Source organism: Carassius carassius, chromosome 20 (assembly GCF_963082965.1).
Source record: "Carassius carassius chromosome 20, fCarCar2.1, whole genome shotgun sequence".
Lineage (NCBI taxonomy): Eukaryota > Metazoa > Chordata > Actinopteri > Cypriniformes > Cyprinidae > Carassius > Carassius carassius.
In genome coordinates this window covers 15177936-15202655 of record NC_081774.1, presented here as the reverse complement: position 1 = coordinate 15202655, position 24720 = coordinate 15177936, and the positions used below count along the sequence as shown (strand labels likewise).

General features: G+C 39.8%; 1 protein-coding gene across 2 annotated transcripts in view; it reads left to right on the top strand.

The window, feature by feature from the left end:
• cdh12a (cadherin 12, type 2a (N-cadherin 2)) overlaps nucleotides 1-24720 on the top strand; it is a 358772-nt gene that overhangs the window by 19184 nt on the left and 314868 nt on the right. For both annotated transcript variants that reach the window (XR_009422584.1, XM_059501815.1), the window contains exons 3-7: nucleotides 3015-3309; nucleotides 6873-6992; nucleotides 7307-7474; nucleotides 7984-8171; nucleotides 15589-15842. Coding sequence is in view for 1 of the 2 variants with exons in the window: in XM_059501815.1 (XP_059357798.1) it covers nucleotides 3015-3309; nucleotides 6873-6992; nucleotides 7307-7474; nucleotides 7984-8171; nucleotides 15589-15842 (1025 nt within the window). In the remaining variant the exon portion in view is untranslated. The remainder of the gene's footprint in view (nucleotides 1-3014; nucleotides 3310-6872; nucleotides 6993-7306; nucleotides 7475-7983; nucleotides 8172-15588; nucleotides 15843-24720) is intronic.

Genomic DNA, 24720 nt, shown 5'->3' with positions numbered 1-24720 from the left:
CATAATCTGAAAAACATTTAATTAGTATTCACAGAAATGGGAAAAGGTTAAAAGGGCTCCATATTGAATCCCAGGCTGAAAATTCAATACCATGGTTCTCTACAAAGGAGGTTGGGATTGAGCACCTTCAGTTTAAATGGGATCAGGGCTAAATTGAATAGTCTGCAGTCAATGCCATTGCAATCAGTGTGGCCTAACTGTGCGTGAGTGCTGTCTGTGTGAATGCACATTCGAAGACAAGGGCTTGTCACAGGTGTGTTCTCAACCACATGCCTCTTCTACTTCTGTTGCTGTAACAGACTGAATAACAACTCACTCTTTTTCACTCAAGATCAGTCAAATTACACTGTTGTCTGTAAACTCTGATTCATATAACCCCCAAAACAGCAGTAGCAAGAGCAAAAAAAGCTTTAATAGCAAACAAGCATGGTAACCTGTCACTATAAATTGAGTTTGTTGGCTATAAGCTCCTTTAACTCAGGTCACTGGAAGAATATTGCTTACAGGCTATTTATGAATTGCGTGGATGATTCTCATGTTGCCATTAAATGAGCAAGCTGCTATTTTAATAGTAACTGTTAACAGTTGTTGACATTTTATCATCTTAACCATTACCAATAACATAGGTCTATACAACAGGGTGGGATGAATTTGCATTTTCATGAACTATAAACTACCATGGCAGTGCGATATTGGAGAAGCTACTTTTTTCTTCTTCTTCTTTTTTAGCTTGTAGCCATCTTGGACAAACTAATATTGAACAGAATAATATAAATATGGGTATCTACGAACATTTCCAGATTCTAAAACATGACCTAAAATATATGTATTCCCCAGCACCACTGCCGAAAAGCAATGTATAATATCTTGATTTTAAAAATCAAGGTTTTTACAATGAATATTGCAGTTCATTTGGAATTCAATATGTTCAGCTGTAATTAAAATATAATTTATTTTACATTTACAGCCCCATTATGAGAATGCCAATTAGAGTGAACATATACATACTTCAGGAGATGCATAAATGTTCTAATCAACATGTTTGACTTCTTTAAAAAAGGACATACAATTCTGCCTAATATACATCTGTGAATATTCATTTAAATAATGCATTAAATGTAATAAATTGCATGTGTTTGTTAACATGAACTTTCTGAATGAAATTATAACATATTCCATCATGCAATGTTTGAGCTGCCACCACAACTATAGTGACATCACACATGAATGTTACATAAAAGTTGCATGACATGAAAACTCTAATTAGAGCGAGCAAGAAATACCTTCTAATGGGGAAAGAAGTAGTTCTGTAATTGTGTGTTTTGTGCTTGAATTGTGAATTGCACATGATAGGCTACTCTCAATTCAGTTATTTCTTGTTTAAAAATGAATGGGTCAGTTTTAATAAATGCCAGTCTGACTATCCATCAACTGCAACAATATTTGAAGTTTGAGAATGTTGGGTGCTCGGTAAAACAGTCAGTACTTTCTCAGTAGAAGTAAACTGTAGAAAAATACTGGATCGTATAACTTTGAGCTACAAGGAGATGCCGTGTGAACAACCCATTTGTAGATTGTGGTGAAATATATAATGTTCCAGAGGTTGTCACAAGAAAGCCTTTAATTGGATTCTAATTTGAATGTTTTGCAGAGTTATTACTGTTATTTAGCTAATAAATTATAATTACTATTGGGGATACATCAGTAATTAGACCCGAGTAGAATAAGAATTGTCCTCTGAAATACAAATTGTGATTTCAAACAAACTATTTTCATTTCTAACACTCAGAGAACTTCTTACATTTTCATTAATGCTGACAAAGTTACCAATGTTTCCGCAAGTTTTCTTTTTTGTCTTGATTTTACAATGTGAAGCAAGTTACACTTCTTGTTTGCCCTTTGCAGTAAGGATATATTACCCCACTGTCACATTTTCTTTCGAAGTATGACCTTTTCAGTAGAAAATAACTCTTTTAGAGTCCTTGCCTTTTTTTCTTGGTATTTTACTGTCAACACTAAGCATCCTCCTTACCTTTAAACACATTCTCTGAGACCATGTACTGCAATATGTCCACTGGAGGTCACCAATTTAGGATAGTGTATTTTTAATTTACTGGCCTCATTGGCGTTCATATAATTTTTGGTGATATAAATAACTAACTAAACACAGATTAGCTCTATCAAGGCTGAGTTGTAGCTCATGGATTATCTGCTAAGTAAATCGTTTGATAGCCTGATGTTGTACCCTATCTATTGCATTATTTTTTATTAGTAACTTGGCAGGACGACAGGATTTAACAGGACAGAGTTCCCCCTCCTTTGAACATTGTGCATTCATCACATTACATCAGTGATTTATTTATTTATTTTTTTCCTTTCAGAGTATTAATTCCAGAACTTCAAACTTAATCCTTTACAGTCAAACTCAGTATCGCCCCAGCTGAAGAATTTGCTGTTAAAAAGATAACAGTTTCCTGCGACACTCTATGATCTTAGATTCATTATGTTTTGTAATCTTTTATGTAGTAGTTCTTTTTATCTTCTCTGAAAAATTAAATAAATAAATAAAATAAATTCCAGTACAGCCATTCTATTTTCAGCAGAAGAATATCTGTGCTGTAAATAAATCAATGTTGTTGAGCCGCTAACAGAAAATAAATAACTGAGAGTTAGCCACATCAATCTTCTTTGGAAACCCTCAATCTGTATGGGTAATAATAAGCCACCCACTCCATTAGCCAGCGTGTTGTCACATGATCAGAGACTGAAATACTGTAGGATTGGTTTGGATAGGCCAAATTTGATTTAGTAAATAGATTAGAATAAATTGTCATAGTCCCATCAGATATGCTAGATTTGTATTTTATAAATGACTATGTCTTACAACACAAAAGTGTCTGGTTTTTGTTTACTGATTTGCAGGTATTTGCATATGTTTACAGGTAAATTATAGTAATGAGTATTTACTCACCAGCTCCCAATGAGATTTTTCATTGTCGCTTTTCACATTTCAGCTTCACTCTGACCTGGATAAGGGAGATAGTATGGTGAAGTACACACTCTCAGGTGAAGGAGTTGGCTCTATTTTCACGATCGAGCCAAGCACTGGAGACATCCATGCCTTAAGGAGCCTGGACCGAGAAGAGAAGTCTTATTACACACTGAGAGCGCAGGCTGTGGACGTGCTCACAGGCAGACCCCTAGAGCCCGAGTCTGAGTTTATTATCAAAGTCCAGGACATCAATGACAATGAGCCAAGGTTCCTAGAGGGCCCATACTCGGCTAGCGTCCCAGAGATGTCACCCGTCGGTGAGTTCACTTCTCAGTATGTCCCAGATGGTTGGGTGTTTGATACTGTGAGAAAATCTTGGCCTCAAAGCATGTTGCTTTAAAGTAAGATGAGAGCTGTTCTTTCTTGATGTGACGATCTGAACTCTTCTTCTTTATTGTCCACACACATATTCAAGGTTAGTAAAAGACGTTATACATTAGTCTGTTGCTCCTAGTTATTAATTGCACTTATTTAGCTCTGCTGAAAAATGGCTTAAACCAGCCTAAGGTGTTTAGTTGGTCTCCCAGCCTGGCCAAGCTAGCTAAGCTGGTCTGTTTTGATTGTTTTAGAAGGATTTTGGGCACGTTTCAGCTGGTCAGGCTGGGGACCAGCTGGCCAGCAAGTCTGATAACTAATCCCAAATGCTTAATCTTACAGCAAATGCAGTGGAACATTCCCCTTAGGGAAAAGGTTTTCCCCTAAGGAAAGCATTCACAACTGTTCTTATATTTCTGAACAACATTTTTGAATTGATTATTTTGGAGCCCATTTTTAGATTTGCATCTTAGTGCAATGAGACAGTATGCAGCCTACTCACATTTACTCACATTTTTTGTATATACATTTGCGAGAAAATATATGAACATTAGATGTTTGACAAATAAAACTAAGAGAGTAGGAGAACTGAGCAATATGTAGTCACAATAAAAAAAATTATTAGCAAACATTTTCTTTCATATAGACCTTAGTCTCAGACGTCTCATTGAATTAATTACAGGTAAAAACAAGTCTCTGGGGGGTAGACTTAGTCTTTACAATGGCACGCACTATATAAAGGTTGTAGATCCTTCATAAAACTATTTTATGTTTTTGTCGTTTTTGTTTACAGATTTTTTTTTTTTTTTTGTCAGCTGATCAGTATTTTGTTTAACAACAGTACAGTCCATTATGGTGTTACCCAGACTAACATCTATTGTGATGCACTTTCAAGTGTTAAAGATTATCCTCCACAAAGAAAAAATAAATTTAGAGTGGGAAAATTTGAGTGGGGTTGTTTATTGTATTTTGAGATGTGGGTGATGCACTCAAAAACAAATGCAAGCTTGCAGTTGATAGTGAAGGGGTGAGTTTTAAGTCCAGCATACATCACCAATCACTGAAATATCAAGTTATGACATTTTGATAAAACATGAAAGATATAATCATATTTATATGACATCATAGTGCAATCTATTGTGGGGAAGTACATATTTAACCTACCATTATATATATACACTGTAAAAGTGTTGGGACACCTGACCATTACACCAACAGGGACTTTAATGACATTGTCTTCTAAATACATTCCTAAAAAGCCCAGTGCCAGAAAAAGCAGTGCCAAATGATTAACAATGCAAAAATGATTAAGTCAATAATAGGCATGTGCTGGTATTCGGTAATGCGATATATCATGGTAATGAATAAACATGATATTGTTATAATGGGCACTTCTAAATACCGTGAATAATTATACATTACAAATTATTTAGAGTTTGGGATGCATTTTAAGAATACTTTTCCCATCAACTGGTCAAAATTCACAACACAGCTGTATGCTGCTTGAAAGTGCACTCTGATGTAAACAAGCTTGCATGAGAAGCACATTGGGTACACGTAAGAGACGTGCTGAATGAAAGCACATTCACTCCCTGACAGCAGATGGCACTGAACACTGAGAAAAAGCAGCCTTTACCCTGGAATCCCCATGTATATAGCAGCTCCGCTACTTTCTAAAACGTATTTAAATAGATTTAAATAGCCATTCAGATTTGTGGATTTGCTATGGTGTCCGTCACAGCACCAAATACTTATATTTAGACTATTAATTTTCTATCTTTTTTAAATATTTTAATCTGGACTTCGACATGCCCTAGATATTGTTTGAAAGTGTTTTGATTTTGTATTGTTTGTTCACCCTTTACATTAGGGCTTCATTAATTAACATTAGCTAATTCATTAGTTAATATAAACTGCCAATGAAAAATTCTTCTGAACATTCATCAATCTTAGGTATTCCAATATTTAATAAAACGTTGTTAAAATCGAAAGTTGCAGCTCAGTTATTAAATGAGCTAACATGAACTAAGACATGCATTTTTTTTTTACAAAGATTAATAACTTCTGTAGCAAATGTAGCTATTGCTCATTGTGAATGTTAATGCATTAACTAAGGTTAACTAATGAGGTCTTATTGTAAAGTAATACCTAACGGTCTTTATAGTTCTTTTGCACTTCAACATGAAAATTTGACACCAGCTTATCCCTAGTCAAGAACAGTGAGAGATTTTCTCTCTTTTGTTGTTTAATTAACAGAAATGACAGACATACTGTTACACATGTTTTCTTTCTCAGCTGTTTGCTTTTTTTAAGACCTAAATTACTGTTTACAAGAAAACTGGCACACACACTAGTGTGTGTATCTTACCAATCAAGGCCTATAAAGTGGCAAAATAACTCAAAACTCGATAAGTTCAAAATCACTTGTTTTTAAATCGCAATGCTTCAAAACGTGCGAACGATACGCTTTCCTGAACGGAAGTGTGTAATTGCGATAGAGACAAAAAATCCAAAATCTCTACTGGTTGACAAATTTCTACCAGTTAATCATGTCTACCAGTATATTGCTCACCCCTAGGTTGAAGCTAACCTCGAAGGCCAGAGTTGATTCAAGATTCAATATTTTATTTGTCACTTACAAGTTATATGACATACAACAAGCAGTGAAATGTAGGAGAACCCCAGCTTGAAACCACTCCATTCAGTGCTTGGCATTGTATATGGTGATGTGAGACTCCCACCATACAGTTTTTGTGCTGCTATTAATGCAGTGGAAGTTAGGAATTCTTCAGCTGTTGAATCAGCTGAGCGCTGGTGACTTTTACGCACTCTGCACCTCAGCTCTCGGTCACCCCGCTCATTGCCTTTATCTCCTGCTTCATGGCTGAGGGGCTGCTGTTCCTAAATGCTTTCAATTTCCAGTAATACCTCTTACAGTTGACAGTGGAATATCTAGCAGCGATGAAATATCAGCCTTGTTGCAAAGGCGAGATCCTATCAGAGTACCACACTTGAATTCACTCAAATTTTTGTAAATGCAGACTGTATGTCTAGATGCTTGATTTTTTTCTTTGGAAATGGGTCTGATTAAAACTACTGGATTCAATCATTAAGAGGACCATATACTGTATATTTGTATACTTGTTATTTATATACATACTGTTCCCAAGCAGCTTACAAAGAATAGTGCTTTACAAACTGAGCAGGCTAGAGGCGACACAGACAAGCAAAAACTCTGAGATGTTTAAGCTGATGAGGAAGAAACCCTTGGAGGAAGCAAGACTTAGCAAGGAGCCCTTTCTCCTCTGGCTGACAAATGATAAAAAAATTGAGGCATGTTACACAATGTATGCTTGTTTACAGTTGCAGTACGATCATAAATACAAATGCATTTATTGAGAAATGTCTTAAGATTATATGGTCTGTATTCATCATTATTGTCTTCATGTGGCAATTCTAGTGGCATCTTATTGCCTCTTATCGTCCCTTTCATGTTTGTAATCAGGCACATATGTGACGCAAATAACCGCCACTGACGCTGATGACCCTACTTATGGAAACAGCGCACGGATCGTATACAGCATCCTTCATGGCCAGCCCTACTTCTCTGTTGACCCCAAGACAGGTGACATATTTATTTATGGGGAGTTGCTGTATTTAACTCATGATCTTTTGCATTCTGCAGAATTCGGCACACCCTTCTGCCCAAAGCCTTTTTGTTGCTTTGCCTTTGGCATTTTATTCATGCCATCATCTCCTGATCAAAAAGTAGCTCCTCTTAGGGGAACTATTAGAATTGATTAGGCTTTAGAAGAATATCAGAAGTTTGTTTTTTCATGATATGGCTCACAAAGGCGTTGCAACACAGATTAATAATACATTTATGGTGAGCTTTATACATGTTCTCACACGCTCTCTGTTTCTCTCTCTCTGCATCAGGGATCATAAGAGTTGCCTTACCCAACATGGATAGGGAGGTTAAAGAAATGTACCAGGTTGTCATACAGGCTAAGGATATGGGTGGCCAGCTCGGAGGTTTAGCTGGGACCACGACCATCAATATCACTCTCCGTGATGTCAACGACAACCCACCACGGTTTTCTAAAAGTATGTTAAAAAGCAGATGTGCAAGAATCATTATAGAGTGCATTAAAGTTTACAGTATACTGTCAGCATTTCTATATCAGCAGCAGTTTATCCCTGGGGTTTATCTTAATGTGAATTTAATCTGGTTTTATATTTGCTTTGCTCTTTGGAAACCTTAAACATGAGTCCATTATTTGAATTGTTTAATTCAGTTGATGGCTGGCACTGATAACAATGATGGGCTATCTTCAAAACAGGGACTGAACAGTAATTCATGACCTGAGAAGAACCTCAGATTTACAATTGGCCATGATTAAATCCTTAAGGGCTCTTGCCAAACACAAACAACTAAATAGAGTTGAATTTGCAAATGTGATTAGCATTCTAGCACTTTTCTCCAGAGCTGCTGTTGTGATTAGTGGATGATTGTTGTTAACTACCTCTCAGAGCAATTTCTAAATGTAAAGTCTTATATCTTTTCCTGAGGGGAGAGTTTAATTACTAAGAAAGGTGTTTGTGAATCTCGACAGGTATCTTTCACCTGCGCGTCCCTGAATCTTCACCTGTGGGATCATCGGTGGGGAGGGTCAAAGCTCATGATCTGGACTCTGGGAAGAATGCTGAAGTGGAATATAGCATTGTTCCTGGTGACGGAGGATCCATGTTTGATATTTACAGCAATAAGAACACTCAAGAGGGAACAGTCATTCTAAAAAAGGTAGCGTATAACTTCTAGTAGTCATTTTTAGGCATGTGACTGTTTTTATATTGACACTACTTATTTTGATATGTTTCTAAGACATCAAGTCAAGTCACCTTTAGCGCTTTATGCAATAAAAATTGTGCTAAAGCAGCTTTACCCAGCAAAGTAGTGTATCGATAATATCGAAAATTTAAAAAATTCAAATTGGTTCAATTAATTAGCTGAAATAAAGTAATAGCAAAACATGTCGTCATGATTTGTTAATTGTAGCATTTTCATTTACATTTATTTCTAAAACAAAAGTGATCCCTATGTAGCTTATGCATTATTGTACATGAAACAAGAGCTAAGTGAACACTAAGCACACTAAGTGAATTCTTTGACATTATTTAGATGTTTATTTAGGCAATATTTATATACTGGCTTAGGCTGGACGACATCAGATGCAAATCACAATGCTATTTGCATCTCTTTTTCAAACACATGTGAATTCTAGGATGATAGCATTAACCCCTCATGCTCCTTCATTCAGGGGCTTGTGTGTGTCTACCCCGAGGTGAGTCATATCTTATTACTGGATGGCCATCCATAGCATCTCGAATGAATAATGCATAAAGCCATAAAAGCTCGAATGCTTAACCCACACTTCACAATGCCTGCTCTTGGACTTATCAATTCATTATATGCTTTGCAGTTGTCCTTAGAACATTGTTTCCCCATTCCTGTTTTGCCAACATGTGAAATAAAGTAATGCATCAGGGGTGATGACCTCTCAGGGGATTGAAAAACACATTGTTTTAGTTTCCCCATGAAAGAGCCCAATATTTTTTATATTTAGTGGACATTAATAAATGAGTGCACCCATTGCCATCAGAGCATCTACTGTAGATGTGATGTGACAAGTAGAAATCCCCTCAGACGCCCTGTTACATGGTCAATCACAGACTTGCTGGCTGTGCTGTAAGTGCTTAGCTGAAACAAATGCCTTGGTAAAGGCGTGCGGACGAGGCTGGAGTGCTCTTTTCCTCTAGGGAGTAGAGGGGTTACTCCTTCATTACTCAAAGCTAGTGTAGTCTGTAGACACATAATGACAGTCCACTGCTGCTATTCATCTCTCTAGAGCAGATGGAGAGATGCATATGAAGAATATGGAGGCATTGGGGACTATGCTTTGTTTAATGAAACGTTCTTTTTATGGTACACAAAAGCACTAGCACTAGAAATTGTTTTATGTTAGATAAAATAAATCTAACCTTGAATGAAAAATACCTAAAAACAAATATATTAGCTATAGCTATATGCTTTATTATTATTATTTTTAGAAGTAGTAGTAGTAGAAGTAGTAGTAGAAGTAACTTCAAACCATGTCCTTAATGAGTTAAATTTGGATTGATGTGCATCTTTTAACTATAAAGGTTTTAAGAAATGTTAATGTTAATGTTAGACATTTATACGTGAGTGTGTGTGTAGTTGTTTATGCTACATTGTGGTGACCAAATGTCCCCACAAGGATTATAAAACCTGAAATTGTGTAACAATACAAACTAGTTTTCTGTTAAGGGGTAGGTTTAGGGTTAGGGTTGGGTTAGGGGATAAAGAAATATCAGTATAAAATTATATTCACATTATATTCATTATATAATGTGAATATAATTAACATTATATTCGAGAGCATCCTCCTTTTACAGCATTTTTACACAAGTGCCTAAAACTTTTAACAGAACTATAGTTTTGCAGCTAGGTTTCTTATTCAGGGTGAAAATATATTATTTATGATTACAAGTTCTAAATTCTAATGTTCGACTAATCATAGTTATTTTTTAATTAAATGTATAAAATATATTTATATATTTCAAACAATTTTTTTTAACCTGATTATGGAATCTCCTCGCAATTCAGAATTAAAAAAAAATAACAGTACGTAGATCATGAAAGGCTCAGCGAAAACATTTTGCTGTCCTTTATTCCCCATTTTATTTTCCACTTATTTTTTTATTCCCCAAGCTGAGGCTGCACAGGACAAAGTGACATAGTCCTTACATTGCGAAATGGGTGTGCCATATCTGGTGACCCAAAAAAAGTCTGGAAATGAATATGTGGGATCCTCACCGTGGGGCATGGAGAGGGGGTCAATGACAATGCCCCGTCTTCCCTCTGTCCTCAATAACAGACTTCCCTCTCCCTTTATTTCTGTTTGACGAGCTGTTCCATCACGCCCCTGCTCTCCTACACAGGGACTTTTCTGAAATGCTGAGGCTGAACTTTCGAGGTCTCATGGCTTTTTCTAGGCTCAGTGCTGCTTTCAGCATAAAGAGGATCTACTAAGGTAATGGGTTGAAGGGATAATTGTCTCTATATTAACAAAAGGATTGAAAGGTGGACTTTGCTCTTGCAACATATGGGATTATCTTAATCCTTCTCTTCATTGAAAAAAAAAATGCACGTACGGTAGAAAGAACATTAGTTTTGAAGAATCGTGTACATGCATGTGAGACGAAGAATCCGGTCATATCCGGTCATATCAGTAGATTAATAAAAGCTGTTTTATTGCAAATAAAGCAGGTTGCCTTTGCCTTAACATACTTTGCAACTTCAAAATGCCTTATATTTTTTTGAGGAAGCAAGAATTCAAAGTTGGAACGGAATTCGAATACTTCACAATTTACAGTGTAGAAGTGCAATTAGGAATTCATGAATAAATGTCAATTAGTAGGGGAATTAATTAAAGTTTTGGTATGTGCACTCTATTGAATAACAAAACAACTCTATGGACTAGCATCTGATTAGCATTCTCTTTTGAGTGGAGTGTGGAGAGAAATGGGCCTTTGTGTAAATTCTCAGAGGAACAGTCTCAGAAGACTCTGAAACGACTAGATAAACAGTGCCATCTAAAGGTGTCCAATGTGACTGTTTCAGAAGCACAAAAGAACAGAAACAGGACATGTTTGTTCTAAAACCAATGGGTTTGTAATGTAAACCAGACTGACAGTATTCTCTAAGGTCACTTCTGAGCTAAGCTTTACAGGCTTTACACCAAAGTCCAAAGGTTGGAATACAGGGGACACTGTGTACTAGATTGGCTAGATAGCTCTCTGTCCTGTCATGTCTGAGGTTGTTATTCTTTCAGCATGGTCAGCGCTATAGAAGACAGCAAGGCAGGCGCGTATCTCTGCACTAGCTTGAAATAACAATGAAAGACATAATTGTTGTTTGCTGTCACCAGTGATAAGACCTCTTGCAGAACAGCACTGTGGTGTAGACATAAAACTGCTGCCTTTTAAGTACAGTAGTTCTAAGGTCTTTAAAAAATACATTGACTGACAATGACAAGAGTAAGTTGTCTTTGTAATCTGTCTTTTTTGATGAAAGTGTCTCTTTCACTGTTGTTGAGGACTTATATTCCCTGTGCTGTTCTGGAAGACTTATGTCTTTTGTTTTTGGCTTGCAACGGACTGGGACAAATTGTTCTTTTTACACTCGGTTGAAGTCATTAACCAACCCCAATGCAGTAAAGTTTTTTCTTTTCATATCAGCACACTGCATTCTGGTGTGGAATTATTTGTGCGAGGCATGCTGAAAATGAATAATTCATTTTTTTTAGGACTAATCTAAAATCTGTTGATAAAGATGCTGAAGATTTTTAAAAAAAAAAAAGTGCATTAAGAATTGCTTCTGTTCCAAATATGAATAGTTTCATGAGTAAAACAAGTATTTTTTTAAGTATTTTAACGCTGTCAACTTAAGGTTTTGTTTTGTTTTGTTTTTTTGACATATCATAGCCATTTCTGCCCTTTTAACCTCTGTCTGTTTTAACCTACTGTGTTGAAGTTGATTAAGCAGTGGTAAATAATATTTGAGACTTAAATAGACTCGATTGAAATCAATGAATGTAGATGTTAGCACATGAAGCACATTTCTAGGTTAACATTTTTATTTAATTTTAAAAAGCCACAATCATTTACAGACAATCAGGCATCGTTTAGTGGAAAAACTAATCAGCAGGACATGATTTATTGTTTGTGTTCTGCAGTCACTCTTATTATCTGAAAAATAACTAAGCTAACTGAACTAATTTTCTTGCTCCATACTGTAATGCTTTTTTTGACATTTCATTTCTAAGACATTAATTATAAATTATTTTAAGTCTCTCTCTTTCTCTCTCTTTCTCTCTCTCTCTCTCATACACACACAGAAAAGAAATAAACATTTGAAATATATCAGTCTGTGTGTACTGAATAAATATAATATACAAGTTTCACTTTTTGAATGGAATTAGTGAAATAAATCAACTTTTTGATGATATTCTAATTATATGACCAGCACCTGTATATGTGTGTGTGTGTGTGTGTGTATACAGTACAGACCAAAAGTTTGGACACACCTTCTCATTCAAAGAGTTTTCTTTATTTTCATGACTATGAAAATTGTAGAGTCACACTGGAGGCATCAAGGGCTATTTGACCAAGAAGGAGAGTGATGGGCTGCTGCGCCAGATGACCTGTTCTCCACAGTCACTGGACCTGAACCCAATCGAGATGGTTTAGGGGTGAGCTGGACCGCAGACAGAAGGCAAAAGGGCCAACAAGTGCTAAGCATCTCTCGGGGAACTTCTTCAAGACTGTTGGAAGACCATTTCAGGTGACTACCTCTTGAAGCTCATCAAGAGAATGCCAAGAGTGTGCAAAGCAGTAATCAAAGCAAAAGGTGGCTACTTTGGAGAACCTAGAATATGACATATTTTCATACTTTTTTGTTATGTATATAATTCCATATATAATTCCACATGTGTTAATTCATAGTTTTGATGCCTTCAGTGTGAAACTACAATTTTCATAGTCATGAAAATAAAGAAAACTCTTTGAATGAGAAGGTGTGTCAAAACTTTTGGTCTGTATGTATATATATATATATATATATATATATATATATATATATATATATATATATATATATTGTAAGGTCCAGGCACTCAGCCCAAGGAAAGTATCCGGTGCTGGATGAAGGTTTCCTGCGTGTTCGGTCTTTCAGCGCATAGAGTTATTCAATTTAGGTTAAACTCAAATCTGACTCCATTTATTATCTAATCTGACTCCATTTTAGTATGACCTCGAATTTAGGTTGAAAGGCAAATTGGTTGTTTGTTGGTCTCTAATTATTATTGTTATTCTTCTGACATTTGATTATTCTAATTTAACTCTTTACTTTACTTTACTTTACTCGTTCATTAGGAATCTATGTCACTCAGGGTGCCCCCCCCCCTGACAGTCATATAACTACGTACGACTTAATTAAACTCCAACAATAATCAGCGGTTCTGCTAGCACTTCCTGTCTAGCCATCAACAGTTATATAACTACGTACAACTTAATTTAAGCTGAGACAATAACCAGCGATTATGACCAGTACTTTTACTAGCCCCCAATAGTTAATGCAACTGAGTACAACTTAACTAAAGTCAAGCGGTTTAGCCAGAAATCTAAAACCTCACCTGATGTGCCCTATGCTCCATTTAGTCTGAGTTTTAGTATGCACTTAACCCTGGACGCAGATTTACAGAAACATAGCCTTCACTTAATCTACTTGAGAAAATAATTTCAGAGTAACAATTTATTATCAGTCAGGTAAGGATTATGCCAATTCCATAGCCAATTCATAGATATCAAATCAATACAAAACATCAAATTCTCAAAGATGGATCTAATAGTAAAAGATGCATACCTGACTTTTAGAAAAATACATAGTATGAAGTGTGTGGACACACTTCATGCTATGGGCTCATTCCAGCAACAGAAGGCCCTGATCCTTTTGCTGCAATCGTTTAAATACCTCAGACCAAGACAAACATTCCCTGAGATGAAGACAGAAACTAACAATTGGAATTTGCATGAAGTCAGGTCCCAGACCAGGGTAGTTTACACCTCAAAGGGAACAGAAGGTAATTTACATGGAGGACCCTGGGAAGGGGCGCTCCCTCCCATTACAGTAGGCAAAATATATCTTAATTCTTAGGAAATTAATTATCTTTTAATCTACTTTTGTAAGACTGAGACCATTGTACCAGTTGCACTGAGACAATTAAAATGAGACCAAACATGGCTGTAAATATCACTTGCATTAATATAGACCATTATATTCTACTATTGACCATTCTGAGTGTGCTATGTGAAGGGAAGGAATGGGATGAGAAGGAACTGTTGCATATGTGAGAGAGGCGTTTCCTGCATTTTCTCTCAGTGAGATGTGGGAACAGATGTCTGTATGTTAATGCACTGTGTGTCTTTAGTATGTCTCAGAAGATCAAAGTGTCTGAGGTTTCTGTAATTCATACAATATATATATATATATATATATATATATATATATATATATATATATATATATATATATATATATATATATAGTATATAATTTAATGATATGAATTTCGGCTTAAAACACATCTCTTCCATCTTTATTTGACCCTCTAACTTTACCACTCACTATTCTAATTGTATTCTTTAAAAAAATCTAACTGCCTTTCTAATCTTTTTGTATTCTATTTTCTTTTAATTTATTATGCAATTGTGTGTGTGTGTGTGTGTGTATGTGTGTGTGTATGTGAAAAGATCTCTAATACTAGCTTGCTTTATTCTTTTTTTATTCTATCTGTTTTGTTTTTTTCTTTTTCTTTTTTTATTATTATTATTTTTTTTGTTATTGTATTATTTAAAATCCCATGCTACGTTTACTGTGTTAACCTAACTGAGACTTGTTATAGCACTTATATATCATTGCTCTTTTTGTTGTTTTTGATTGCTTCCACTGTCCTCATCTGTAAGTCGCTTTGGATAAAAGCGTCTGCTAAATGAATAAATGTAAATGTATGTAAATGAATTTATAGTAATTCAATAGAAAATCTTTTATGTATTATTATTATTATTATTATTATTTTATCATTAGTTATTAGCATTTTCAATATAAGCATGGATTAAAGTGACTTTAATGCTGTTGCTGAAGTTCTGAAATCTGCAGTCTGTTTGGTTGTGCTTAGCTGCCACAACTCTGCTTTTCAGGTGTGACTGTGCCAAATTCTGCCTTTATAAGGCTGAATGAGCACAGTGATGCAAGAGCCACTGGCCAAAGCCTTTTCTCCCTGCTTTCTTCTTCTCTTCCTTTATTCTCCCTCCTGTGATTCCAGTGTTGAATGAGCGGCAGCCTTTCCTTTCCGTTCCCCTCGCTCCTGATCTCTGCATGAGCCCTCTGTTGTGGACAGCATTTTTAATAAGATCATGAGCTTTACGACCCAAATAAGCCTGGTTGTGTTTTGTGATTCTTTGACAGTATACAGTTCAGCCACAAACATTTTGACATCACTTCCTCTCTGCTGCAACAAATAACAATAAAACATAATTCAGTCTTAAGACTGATGATGTCTCTTTTATTCCTTTTACAGCGTCTGGACTATGAGACCAGAAAAGCCTACACCTTTAAAGTAGAAGCTTCAAACGCAGCTCTTGATCATCGATTCCTACATTTGGGACCTTTTAAGGACACTGCCACGGTGAAAGTGAATGTTCTGGATGTGGAGGAACCTCCTGTCTTCAGCCGGATGTCTTATAGAATGGAAACATATGAGGACACACCAGTGGGCATCATCGTCGGAGCCGTCACAGCTGAGGACCTAGATGTAGGCAACAGTCCTGTTAGGTATGTGAGAAGCACACAAACACACACACGGAGATGTGGGTCAAATCGAAGCACACACACATTTCCTCACCTTTAAATACATGTGTATATACACAAAGTCCTGTGGGAATTGCTTTCAGAACCACTCTTCGTGAACAAGTCCAAGTGTACTAGACAACATGAAACAATAACAGGCCTGTGGTCCCATGGGTTTAGTCCATTTGGCAATCTTGTTTTGAGCAGAGTGTGCACTGCTTTGATTCAATCCACTCTGACAAACTTCTGGTTTAGTTTGCAAGTGTGGACCTTATTTAATGTGGCACATTTCTTTTTTTTTTTAGTTCTTCCTTTAAGTGCCTGAAAGTGTTAGCTACAATGTTGATGTTAAAAGCATTTGAGAGCTTGACACAAGTGTATTGTCTTTTTGAAAGCATTTGTTTTAATATGAGTATTTCATGGAGGTACAGTACATAAATGGAGGTGGTAGTAATTTAGAAACTCACCTTTTATTGAATATTTCTCTGGAATGTATATTTGTTATATTTAGTGTTGCATTTATAGGTTAATTTTAATTCATGTGGATTTCAGCAATGAATGGTAATTATTTTGTGTAAGATATTTATTGTAACATATAGATTTGTTGGGTTCTGCTTTATTTGTCCTTGTTACAGTGTAATTACCTTTAAGTACTGAGTAATCTTAATATACTACATGTACTTACTATATGGCTAGGGTTAGGATTAGGGTTACTTGCATGTAATTATGCATAATATATTGTTATTATAATAATAAGCACATGTAAAGTGTGAAGCAAGGACACCTTAAAATAAAGAGGAACCTTTTATTTTATTAGTTTTTGTTTCATACAAAGTACCTTTGTGGGACGGACATTAAACGAAAGGGGCATTTCAGTATTTGTATTACTGTGCTTTTCAGTGTCTGAATATTCCAGACCAGGGGTGGCAACACTTTTTTGTGTGGGGATCTACTTTTCAAATGAGAAATTCAAAGAGATCTACCAAGTGAAAAATAAATAAATAATATAAAACATATAAAATAAATTAAAAAGCTTGTTGGGATTAACAATTTTTTTTATAAAAATAATAATAATAATAATAATAATAATAATAATGTTCCATTCTTGGTACACTGTAGAACTGTGCATTTACCTAAAGAAGTGGTTCTCAACCTTTTCTATTCGAAAACCTCTCCAAATTAATACTGCAAGCCCAAACTTTCATATAGCACAATATAACCTTTGTATTTGTTATTACTTTTCAATTACATGTATTTTTTTAACAAAAAAAATTCAAGAGAGCTTTAAAAATCTCATGTTCTTTTTTGCAAACATAATTTCCAAAAAATGTCACTGCAGATATTCTATACAACTTTAAAGTATATAAAATTCAATTATACAGTAATTTTAACATATAAGCACAAGTCAACCTGCCATCCCAAACAATGCCACAGGGAGATGCCAAAGGACTGCATATAAACTACTATACGGGTCATATATATATATATATATATATATATATATATATATATATATATATATATATATATATATATATATATTAGTGGTGGGCATACATTTTTTAATCTAGATTAATCTCACTGTAATCTTGGAATTAATCTAGATTAATCTAGATTAAAATGGCTCATTTGAATTCTGTCGAAAACATTCAGAATATGTGTGCTACCCAAATAAAATAATGACTAAAAGTAAGTCTTTTAGAACAGGTTTCTCAAGCCAGGTGGTGCATTAGACCAGGGGCTCATCTCCTGTTTCCAAAATGCATCACAAACTGCCTGAGAAAGCTGTAAATGAATTCCACATTGCACAAGGTGCAAACAACCTTACGCCTGTTTCACACATTTTCCGTGTTTGGGAAAAATTTCCATTTTGGGCCCGGTTTGAAATTGTTTAATTTGTATGTTTGTTCGTTTTTATTTATTTGTGCTATTTACACAATGTTTAAGTTTTTTTTCAAGTTTGTAGGTGTCAAGGTACAGAAACTGAATAATTAAATGTAAAATAGCACTGGATAGTCTTCAATGTCTTCAAAATAACCCTAGTTCCTTGAAGGAACGAGACGCTGCGTCTAGCGCTTTGGGGAACGTCCCTGACGAGACCGACTCTGAATATCGTGTGCAATCCGTCCATCGGAAAGGCGTGACGTCACGGGCGGGGTGACGTAGCGACCAGGAAGCTATAAAAGCACGTGCCGTGCAGCTGGCCTCAGCTTCGAGTAGGGAAGCAAGCGCCGGCAGGGGTGCCGGGAGTATGGCTTTGCGACGCAGCGTCTCGTTCCTTCAAGGAACTAGGGTTACATACGTAACCTTGAGGCGTTCCTTTTCAGGAACTCGAGCTGCGTCTAGCGCTTTGGGGAACGATGTGCCAACGCTGCCAGACTTCCAAATCCCTGCCTAGTGTGTATCCGAAGAGCACAGCTAAGACGAGAGAACAGAAGAGCCCGGCGTGGCTCGCATGTCAAGATTGTAAAATCGGACAAATGTGGAGGGCGTGGACCACCCCGCAGCGTTGCAGATGTCCAATAGGGACACACCTGCTGAGAAGGCCTTGGAGGCCGCCATACCCCGAGTAGAGTGAGCCTTGGCCCCCAAAGGAGGGGGAAGACCAGAGGACTCATAGGAGACGTTGATAGCCTCGACTATCCAACGACTAAGGGTCTGCTTGGTGGCAGGAGAACCCTTATTAGTAGGACCGTAGCAAACAAGCAGTTGGTCGGATTTTCTCCACAGGGCAGCTCTGTGGACGTATGCGTCCAGTGCTCGCACTGGACACATACAGTTTAGCTTCTCTTGGTCTGGCTCCCGAAAGGGAGGAGGACAGAAGGCCTGCAGTACGATAGGTTGTGGTGTGACAGAGGGAACCTTCGGAACATAACCCGCTCGAGGGTGTAAGAATGCTTTGGCCATACCAGGGGCAAAGTCTAGGTAGGTAGGGGCCACCGAGAGGGCCTGGAGATCTCCAACTCTCTTTAGAGAGGTGATTGCCAGTAACAGGGCAGTTTTAATTGTTAGATGTCTGTCTGAGATGTCTTGAATTGGCTCGAATGGAGCTTTACAAAGAGCCTCTAGCACCACAACCAAATCCCAGGGGGGAACACGGGACCGTACTGGAGGTCTCAGCCTCAGTGCACCTCGGAGGAAACGTGTAACTAGGGCGTGTCTACCCACTGACTGATCATTGAAAGGGACATGGAAAGCAGCTATGGCCGCCACGTAAACCTTTAAGGTGGAGTGGGATAACCCCGCAGAGAGCCTGGCTTGTAAAAACTCCAGAACTGTACCAACTGGGCAGTTTGCTGGGTCAAGCTGGCGGTCTCTGCACCATGAAGTGAAGAGTTTCCACTTCAGGGCGTACAGTTTCCTCGTAGCGGGAGCTCTGGATTGGAGTAGGGTCTCAACAACCTCGGTTGAGAGACCGGCTGCTAACAGTTGTGCCCCCTCAGGGGCCACACCCACAGCTTCCACAACTCCGGGCGAGGGTGAATTATCATGCCCTGCGCCTGTGAGAGTAGGTCTGTCCTGATCGGTATCTCCCACGGAGAGCCGTCGAGGAGCGAGACTAGATCTGAGAACCATGGTCTGCCCGGCCAGAACGGGGCTACTAATAACAGACGGACCCCGTCCTGGCGTACTCTCGCCAGAACTCCCGGGAGCAGAGCGATAGGGGGAAAAGCATACAGACGAAGCCTCGGCCAGGTCTGTACCATAGCGTCCAGTCCCAGAGGAGCTGGATGAACTAGAGAGAACCAGAGGGGACATTGCGATGTCTCCTGAGTCGCAAAGAGGTCCACCTGGGCTGTGCCAAATACTCTCCATATCTGCTTCACCACCTCGGGGTGAAGCATCCATTCCCCAGGCCTCGGCCTCTGCCTCGACAGTATGTCTGCTCCCACATTCAACCTCCCAGGAATATACACCGCTCTGATCGAGAGGAGTTTGCCCTGGGACCACAGAAGGATCTGGTGTGCCAGCTTGTACAAGGGGCGTGAACGCAGACCCCCCTGGTGATTGATATAAGAGACCACTGATGTGTTGTCGGTGCGCACCAACACATGGTGACCTCTCAGGTCTGGGAGGAAATATTTCAATGCTCGATAGACTGCTAGCATCTCTAGGCAATTGATGTGCCATGTCAGATGGCGATCGCTCCACAGACCGCGGGCAGGGTGGCCACTCATGACCGCACCCCAACCGGTGAGGGACGCGTCTGTCGCTAGCGTTACACGGCGACAAGGAGCTCCCAGCACCGTGCCCTGATTCAAGAACCAAGGTTTCTTCCACATGTCTAAGGCACGAAGGCACCGCCGCGTGACCTTGATAACTCGAAGTGGATTTCCCCTCGGGGAAAAGCCCTTGGACTTGAGCCACCACTGTAGGGGTCTCATGTACAGCAGGCCAAAAGGTATCACGTTGGACGCAGCTGCCATCAGCCCTAACAATCTCTGGAATTGTTTGACAGTGAGTGACTGGCCTTCTTTGACTCTCTCGACTGATGTGAGGATCGACTCGATCCGAGCAGGAGACAAGCGTGCCTGCATCGTGGTCGAATTCCACACTACGCCTAGATAGGTGGTTCTCTGAACTGGAGAAAGTACACTCTTCTTGGCGTTTAGTCTCAAACCCAGCTCCCCCATGTGTGCGAGAACGACATCTCGATGTCGAACCGCCATCTGCTCTGATTGAGCTAGAATCAACCAATCGTCGATATAATTTAGAATGCGGATGCCCTGCATACGGAGGGATACCAGAGCCGCATCTACACATTTCGTGAACGTGCGGGGTGAGAGTGCGAGGCCAAAGGGAAGTACTCGATATTGATAAGCTTTGCCCCCGAAAGCGAACCTCAGAAACCTCCTGTGTTGTGGAAGGATGGATATGTGGAAGTATGCGTCTTTGAGATCTATTGTGACAAACCAGTCCTCGGATCTGATTTGAGCTACCACCTGATTGACAGTGAGCATTTTGAACTTCAGTGGCATAACTGAGCGGTTCAGGAGACGTAAGTCTAAGATCGGACGCAACCCCCCATCCTTCTTTGGAACTATGAAATACCGGCTGTAGAATCCGGATTCCCTGTCTAGAGGAGGGACCACCTCGATGGCCCCCTTCCTTAATAGGGTATTCACTTCTTGTTCCATAACCAGAGCCTGCTGGGGGCCGACCACAGTCGGTGTAACCCCGTTGAACTTCGGTGGTGGATGACCGAACTGAATGCAATAGCCTCTTTCTATTGTACGCAGGACCCACTGAGATACATTTGGCAGTAGCTTCCACGCTGCTAAATAATCTACTAAGGGAATCAGTCTCTCGAGACTGACCTCTGGTGTAAGAGGCCCCCGAAGGGGCGGCGAGCATCCCAGCTCCGCTGCGCTCACGGGCGAAAATAACTGGGAGTAGCGCTCGCTGGAGGCCGCTGCGCCCTGAAACTCTGGCAGGGTTGGCAGGCCGACCTCCTGAGGGCACTGAGGTGAGGCGGGCACCGTATAATGAGGTGGACCGCGCTCTACCCCAGCAGGGGCTGCCCTCTGGATCCTGGCGTCAGGATCTTTTCGTCGAGGACTTCCGGGCTTCAATGACAGATCTTAAATCGGCTTTCGCCCTAGAAGCCCCCGACTCAGAGCGTCGCTGGGGCCCTCGATCCCGACGTGGGGGAGCACGAGCGGCGACACTCTGTTTCTGTACTTCCCGGTATGAGGAGCCGGTATGTGGCGTGGTCATCTCCCGCCCAGATGCACCACGAGAGAGACGAGGGAGGATACTCTGGAACGCCGCCGCCTGTTTGCGTGCCTCCTGGAACCTGTCGACGACAGTGTTGACTGTGTCGCCAAACAGGCCCGAGGCTTGAAGCGGGGCGTCCAGGAGGCAGACCCTGTCTCTTTCCTTTATCTCTGACAGGGTCAGCCACAAATGCCTCTCCGCGGCCACTAAGGCTGCCATAGACCGCCCAATTGCGCGAGCGGTCTCTTTAGTGGCGCGGAGGGAGAGATCAGCGGTCTTTCTGAGTTCTTCTATATCCCCAGACTTAATCCCCTCCCCCTCATCGACATCTCTCAGCAGGTCAGCCTGATAAGCTTGAAGGACTGCCATAGTGTGAAGGCAAGCCCCAGCCTGACCTGCTGCCACATAACCTTTGCCCACTAGCGATGATGTAACTCGAAGAGGCTTAGTGGGCAATGTCGGAGCCTTAAGAGACGATGCCGAACCGGGCGACAGATAGCCCGCGAGCGTCTGTTCGACCCGTGGCATCGCTCTATAACCCCGCTCTCCAAGCCCCATCACGTTGCCATAATATAGTGAATCGGGGCCGAAGAGGCGGGTTGAATAAGGGTGGTTCCACGATCTCGACAACTCATCGTGGAGATCGGGAAAATATGGAAGGCTCCGACGTGGAGGTGGTTGCCTCGGCCGCAGAAAGCGTTCGTCTAGCTTGCTTCTCTGCGGCTCGGTCTGTTTTTCAGCAGGCCATTCGATTTTTAATTTATCTACTGCTCGCGTAACCACCTCCAACAGCTCCTCATACTGGGGCGACAGGGGTGGCGAATCCCCAGCAACCGACTCCACATCGACCTCCTCGGAGGAAGAGAGGTGAAGAGTTGATCCCTCACCCTGGGGGGAAGAAACCGACGAGCGTGCTTCCGAACCCAGGGTTTGGGCACCGGATCTGGCAGATAAGGAAGGAGATAAGGACTGGCCCGTCTCCATTCCCTCTGACAGATCCACCTGCGATCCCCACGAGTGCAGCAGCCGCTCTGCCTCGGCAGAAGCGGGGCCAGCACCGCGAGGAACGCTGGTGAAGGCTCCCTCCTCGAAGAGAGCCCTCCGGGATCGAAGCGTCCGCATTGGCAATCGCTCGCAATGCGGACAGTCGGCCCCCTCGAGAGCCGACTCAGCGTGCTTCGATCCCAGGCAAGCCACGCACAGACTGTGTGTATCCCCGCTCGTAATGTAGCGAGGACAGGGAGGAACACACAATCTATAACGTGGCTTGGAATCGCCCTTCATATGTTTGGTCTTTTGCTTTAGTTTTGGCATATTGAGCTGTTTTAGCGATCTTTTAATGGCTAAGGGACAGACAACAATAAATAGGACCAACGGGACAGACTTTTGACATGCACACACAGAGCGCTTGCTGACAGACGCGAAGCTGAGGCCAGCTGCACGGCACGTGCTTTTATAGCTTCCTGGTCGCTACGTCACCCCGCCCGTGACGTCACGCCTTTCCGATGGACGGATTGCACACGATATTCAGAGTCGGTCTCGTCAGGGACGTTCCCCAAAGCGCTAGACGCAGCGTCTCGTTCCTGAAAAGGAACTGACAGTTTTTTTGAGCATACTTTCTAAGGCAGATTTGGTGTTTTGAGACGCCTTTCTCTGCGTGAGCCCTGAACACCAGAACACCGCGGTGCTGAATTGGGCTCTTTTACATCTTTTTGTTTATTCAAACTGCGATTTGTTTTTGTTCGTTCAAGTGCAGGAGGGACTTCGAGGAGAACTTCGCAGAAGAGAGCTCTGTTCAGTGTCGCTGTCCATGATACACAGCTCTCTCTCTGCGTGCGCACCGTGTTAGCACGTCATGTTTGATGTGGTAATTTCACAGTAGGTTTAAAGAATCATTCTCGCCCCCTACAGATTTGTCTAGGTATACATCCGCGCTAAAAAATCAAGGTGAAAGTCATCATAGCTTGCTTAGTATAGACCCAGCTCTCAACCCAACTTTGAGAATAGATTAACGGCGATATTTTTTTTATCGCCCAATAAGAGTCTCGCATTAATGCAGCACGTTAACGCAGATAGCGGCCCACCACTAATATATATATATATATATATATTACGTTATTTAACATATTAGTCTTAACATTTGTGAATATATTATATTTTAGTTTAGTAAAGGGCAATATACCAGCATTTCCTTCACCACCAACCTATTGTGCATCCCTGTTCCTGACAAACTGATGTTTCATCTTAAAAAAAATACAAAAATAAAATGATTGAGATATTTGCTGGAACGATTTGTTTGAAACCTGATTCTTTCAAGAACGCCACTGCTGAATAAGATGAATTTAGTAGTTAATGGTGAATTAATTATGATTGGGCCCCCTTGAGTAAAGTCATGTCAAAATAATGCATTAACAAGCCATGGGTTCATGTTATTGTATGGGTAGTTAATAATGAGTTCAGTATTTAGTTCAAATTCAGTCTAAGGTTCTTTAAAGAATCATCTCTTTCGCACTTTTTATCTGAAGAACCTTCTTTCACCACAAAGAACTTTTGTGAATCAGAAAGGCTCTTCAGATGTTTAAGGTTCTTTATGGAACCATTTAGGCAAAAAGGGTCTTATATGGCATCCTTAAAGCACCTTTTGAGTGTTGGATCTGCTGAATGTGAAACTCAAAATGTTTCTAAACATAAAATGCATTTTTGTACTGTTTGCATTGCTTTTACACAATTATGTTTTGTAAGTATAACACATTGTTATTTACAACACATAGCGTGGTTTTTAATATTTTTAGGGGTGACAACCCTCAGGTGAGGGGGGGGGGGTGCTATGTGAACATTTAAAGCCCTTTCTCCTTTCTTGGTAATCACATTTTTACTCAAGTTAATCAAAATGGACTTATAGCATTTTGAGACTCCCAAGAAAAAACTCCCAAGCAAATCATGCCAAAAGAATGTTTTAGATTCAGCTGTTGTTTCTCTCATTAACTGTTAAGTAACCATTCTTTTACTTTTGTCTTTTTGTGTGGTTTTCAAAAACTTTTTTTTTTTCTTTTTTTAAATCAAAGTTTGGAATGTTGTGATTCAGCTTGTAGCTAGTTGTTGGTTTGTTTGTTTTTTTATTCTTATGGGGAACATGAAGTGGATA